At 49.4% G+C, this 4,779-nt stretch overlaps 1 protein-coding gene across 1 annotated transcript in view; it reads right to left on the reverse strand.

Annotated features, from left to right (window-relative positions):
- The window catches only part of HIRIP3 (HIRA interacting protein 3), a 12,811-nt gene that overhangs the window by 125 nt on the left and 7,907 nt on the right, over nucleotides 1-4,779 (reverse strand). Inside the window, exons 6-8 of the mRNA XM_018559087.1 lie at nucleotides 4,217-4,376; nucleotides 2,507-2,651; nucleotides 2,170-2,235 (exon numbers count right to left, since the gene is read on the reverse strand). Of these exons, the coding sequence (XP_018414589.1) occupies nucleotides 2,170-2,235; nucleotides 2,507-2,651; nucleotides 4,217-4,376 (371 nt within the window). The remainder of the gene's footprint in view (nucleotides 1-2,169; nucleotides 2,236-2,506; nucleotides 2,652-4,216; nucleotides 4,377-4,779) is intronic.

Here is a 4,779-nt window from a genome sequence, read left to right on the forward strand (position 1 = left end):
TCAGCAAAATAAAGTTTATTCATTTACACATTGTAAAATAAATATCACCCATATCCCCCTGTGCTGCCAGAACCATTTTCTTCCCCCCCTTTCATTTTTTTGCACACACATTAAAATGTCACTTCCGTCTCTGTGCTTCTTCAGTTTCTAACCTGGCCATAGTGTCCGGGGATTTGACAGCTATAAACCCAGAAGTGCTCAGAGCTGAACGCTTCCGGGTTAATATTACCCAGTACAGACGAATGTTTGTGGATCTCCATCCTGACACCCGCTATGGAGGTTCCTGGCACCCAGGAAGGGCAGGTAAGCACGGGCACATGGCAGCGGGGTAGATGGCTCCTTCACACAGATGTAGAAATGATCGGGCGCCATCAGAAAGCCGACAGCTCACGGCAACAGGGAGGTAGGCGACCCAGGGCTGTCATTAGTTCTGCCATCTGTACCTGGCAAGTTACTAACCATATCAGGTACACCCCATGTTTGGTACCCTGTTTCGCAGAAAATAAGACCTAGTACTATTTTTGGGAATTGCTAAAATATAAGACCTACCCCGAAAATAAGACCTAGTTGTGACCATTCGCAGGGCCAACGGTGGCATAAGGGGGAACTTGAAGAGCCGCGGGAGAGAATCGGCGGTGCCAACGCTGCCAGCGCTAGAGGAAGCGAGGCGGCACCGGAGGGAGCAGAGCCGCATAAGCTGATGTTTCCTCTATAGTGCCGGCTCCTGTCACAGGCGGAGTGATACCAAATGCTCTCCGCCTGTGAGGAATCCATAGTGAAAGCGCGCTTCGCTCATTCTGGCCAGCGATTGGTTACCAAATTGCTCTTGGAGAGGTACGGAACCCGATTGCCCTGATCACCATAGTTGTGTACATGAACACATGTAGACTGTTGTACATTAAAAAAAAATAAGACCTACCCCGAAAATAAGACCTAGTGTGTTTTTTTTTGAGCCACAAAAAAATATAAGACAGTGTCTTATTTTCGGGGAAACACGGTAGCTACAGGGGAAAGAGGTGGCTGACTTCCTTTTGGAGATGCTGGTTGCCTGGCTGTCATGCTTAACCTCCCCCCCCCCAGGAAGTCGTCTTCTGCGTAATTGTTTTAGGTCAGCTAGATGTTGGCTATGACAGCCAGGCAACTAGCATTTGCAGAATGAGAAATCACCAGTGGCAGGCCTCAATGTTAACTAGCAATGTGCTCTGTGGTCACCTGGACAGGAAGTTTACATGTAGGGGGGGCCACAGACGGCAATGAAATCCTGACCTCCCCGCTCTATCAAATAAAAAGAAAGCCCTGGCTGGAGTTCTGAGCTCCAAACCGTTCCTTTCATATACGATTCATACGAAGTACAATATCTCTTTGCATCCCTTCCGGCCAACTCACTCAGATTACAACTTTAATAGCTCGCTCAACCATAAGAAGAGACAAAAGGCTCCTTATAAATAAATTATAATTAAAGTGGAACGATCGTGTTTTTCCTGAGTCATCATTCGGTCTTATTAGGGAGACAGAGAGAGAGGAGGGAGAGAGAGAGACAGAGAGAGAGGAGGGAGAGAGAGAGAGACAGAGAGAGAGGAGGGAGAGAGAGAGAGACAGAGAGAGAGGAGGGAGAGAGAGAGAGACAGAGAGAGAGGAGGGAGAGAGAGAGAGACACAGAGAGAGAGGAGGGAGAGAGAGAGAGACAGAGAGAGAGGAGGGAGAGAGAGAGAGACACAGAGAGAGAGGAGGGAGAGAGAGAGACACAGAGAGAGGAGGGAGAGAGAGAGACACAGAGAGAGGAGGGAGAGAGAGAGACACAGAGAGAGGAGGGAGAGAGAGAGACAGAGAGAGAGAGAGAGAGAGAGACAGAGAGAGAGACAGAGAGAGAGAGAGAGAGAGAGAGAGAGAGAGAGAGACAGAGACAGAGAGACAGAGAGAGAGACAGAGAGACAGAGAGACAGAGAGACAGAGAGAGACAGAGAGAGACAGAGAGAGACAGAGAGAGACAGAGAGAGACAGAGAGGGAGAGAGAGAGCCTGAGCTCCGGGCATATCATCGTATTCGCTGGCCAATGCCATTGTTGGACTTTTGGCTCCTGTGGCAGTGTGCCGGTTTTTGCAGAAAAGACAGAGACTGCGTGTAGAAATAACAGTAGGGACCTCATTCCCTCTTTGCATGACCAGTTACCGCTGGAGACACTTAACAATCACTCCTCGATGCCTTGACAGCACCTTGTGATCACTTCGGAAATGCCTGGACACATCGGGAAAGTTTGATTCAGAGCCTAGGAGGACCACTATTGTGTTACAAACGGTGGATGGTTCTGGCCGGCAGCATGGTAATGGGCCTCATCAATACCCATAAGCAGCTTCGGTGGCCCAATAACACAAGCACGCGCTAACAACACTAGGAGCAGTGTGTGCAGTGCAGAAGCCCACAGCAACCAATCAGAATTCAGCGCTCAATGACCTGACTGCAGCGGAGTAAGGTTTGATTGGCTGATCTGGGTTAGTACTCTTTTTACACATTGCCGTTCTGGAACAAATTGGTAGAAGGACTTTGAGTCTCACCTGCCGTGGCGATGATGTTACTGGTGTCCAGTTCCGCCAGCTCAGCCGCCTCTTCCCTCTTCAGCCGTACGACACGGCACTTTTCCAGAGTCGGCTTTCCTGTGTTAAAACAAAGAGTCCATCACCTTCCATGAAGAGAACCCAGAGGCTTCAACTGTGTTTTCATGAGTTTTAGATAATGACCGTAATAAAATACAACACTGGCACAGGACTTACCTCTGGGAAAAGGATGAGGTCTCCCTTAAAGCAGACTTCAGCCTCCCCACCCATTTGACCTCATTGCCCTCCAACCCTCCCTCCTATCTCATTAATGGATATTTTTCCCAAACCCCTTTATTTCTTTGGGACCCCTCCTGGCACTTCCAGAACTCTTGCCTAGGTGAAAATTATGTCCTGTCCACCCACAACCTCATGGGATACTAACTTCATGCATCCCAGGAGGCCTCGGGGTGCTCTATGGCATGTCCACAGGGGGGCCAGGCTATCTCTTCTTGCAGCTGGCCCTGATGACACTCATGTGCTGTAACCTCAGGGGGCCTACTGCAAGAACTCGGAAGAGACAGCTGGCCCCAATGACGCTGATGTGCTGCATCCTCCAGGTTCTTGCAGTAGGCCCCCTAAAGAGACAACTGACCGCAGTGACCTTGATGTGCTGCATCCTCAAGGGGCCCGCTACAAGAACCCCAAAGAGACAGCTGGCCCCCAATGACGCTGATGTGCTGCATCTTCAGGGGGCCAGCTGCAAGAACCCCAAAGAGATGGCCAGCCACCTGATGATGTAAAAAGAAAGATGGCGGCTCGGGAACAGGTGTGGTTCACTGAATTGCAGCAGGACAACACTTTAGTTGCTGGACGTACGGGTATGTAATTTCAGGATGAAGCAGCAAACAAGGCAAGTGGAAATAAAATAAATGAACACGGGTGGGAGAAGTTCCTCTTATGTGATTCAGTAGTGCAATCATGCAGATATCAGCAATTTCATGGCATTGATGTTCCCTCTCTCTCACTGATCGGTCAAACACACCCACCTTCCTTACATCATCAGGGGGCCGGCTCTCTCTTCTGGGTTCTTGTCGCGGGCCCCCTGAGGATGCGGCATAGGAGTGCCATTGGGGCCAGCTGCAAGAAACAAGAGACAGCCAGCCCCTTGGTGATGTGCCATAGAGCACCCCGAGGCCTACAGGGATCCATGAACTTAGTATCCCATGAGGCTGCGGGAACATCATTTTTGCCTAGGCGAGAATTCCGGAAGTACCCGGAGGGGTCCCAAAGAAATAAAGGTTTTTGGGAAAAATAAATGTCCACTTATGAGATAGGAGGGGGTGTTTGAGGGCAATGAGGTAAAGCTGAATTCATCCAGGAGGAATAAAGGCGCTTCCAGACCATGCTGTCTATTTATAAGATTCGTCTTTACTCGTTTCTCTTCCCCCAACATGCCCCTTAAAGCAGAACTGAAGCCAGAATTATTTTTTTAGTTTTTGATAACACAAGGCAGGGTTACAACCCCTATCAGCTTTTTTTGCCCTATGTGTCTCACTAGGCTAATTTACCTTTACTTCCTGTCCAATACCCATAGCAGGAAGTGACTGAGTTTCGTTCACTTCTGATTTGGAAAGCCTCGTGGTAACACACAGGACAAAGATCTGCTGCTCCTCACGGCTCACCTTTCACCCCCAGGTCCTCCAGCTCCTTCTTCAGCACCTCCGCCATTGACTTCACCGAACGGCAGTTCTGAAACAGCTTCTTGTAGTTCCTCCGAGTCCCGCAGGTCAGGATGTATCGCTTCAGCCGGGTGACAGATGGGTGGTCTTCTTTAGAGGTGCTCTAAGGAGAGCAGGAGAGAGTATTGTTACAGAATATAACCTCGTCTTAGAATTGGTTTTGTTCTTGCTGATGGTTATGTGAAACACGTGCTGGTTTCTTGTATCTCTCGGGGGTTCCATTGGGGCGGGATCCTCCCAAGAATTCTTAGTTATGTCTAACTGCCTTGAACATTACAGAACCAAAGCACGGTGTCACCCTCCAGCAGTGGAGTCTCCACAACAGATAGAGAATCAAACTGCAAATACATTACAGCCTTGTGGGAGGGGCAGAAACACAAACTATGGTTGGGAATTCCCCACAGGAGTCTTGTGGGAGGGGCAGAGACACAACTATAACCGGGAACTCACCACTGAAGCAATAAGAAAGGGGTGGAAACACAAACTAGAACCGGGAACTCCCCATC

Source organism: Nanorana parkeri, unplaced genomic scaffold (genome assembly GCF_000935625.1).
Source record: "Nanorana parkeri isolate BGI_ZX_2015 unplaced genomic scaffold, ASM93562v1 scaffold379, whole genome shotgun sequence".
NCBI classification, from domain to species: domain Eukaryota; kingdom Metazoa; phylum Chordata; class Amphibia; order Anura; family Dicroglossidae; genus Nanorana; species Nanorana parkeri.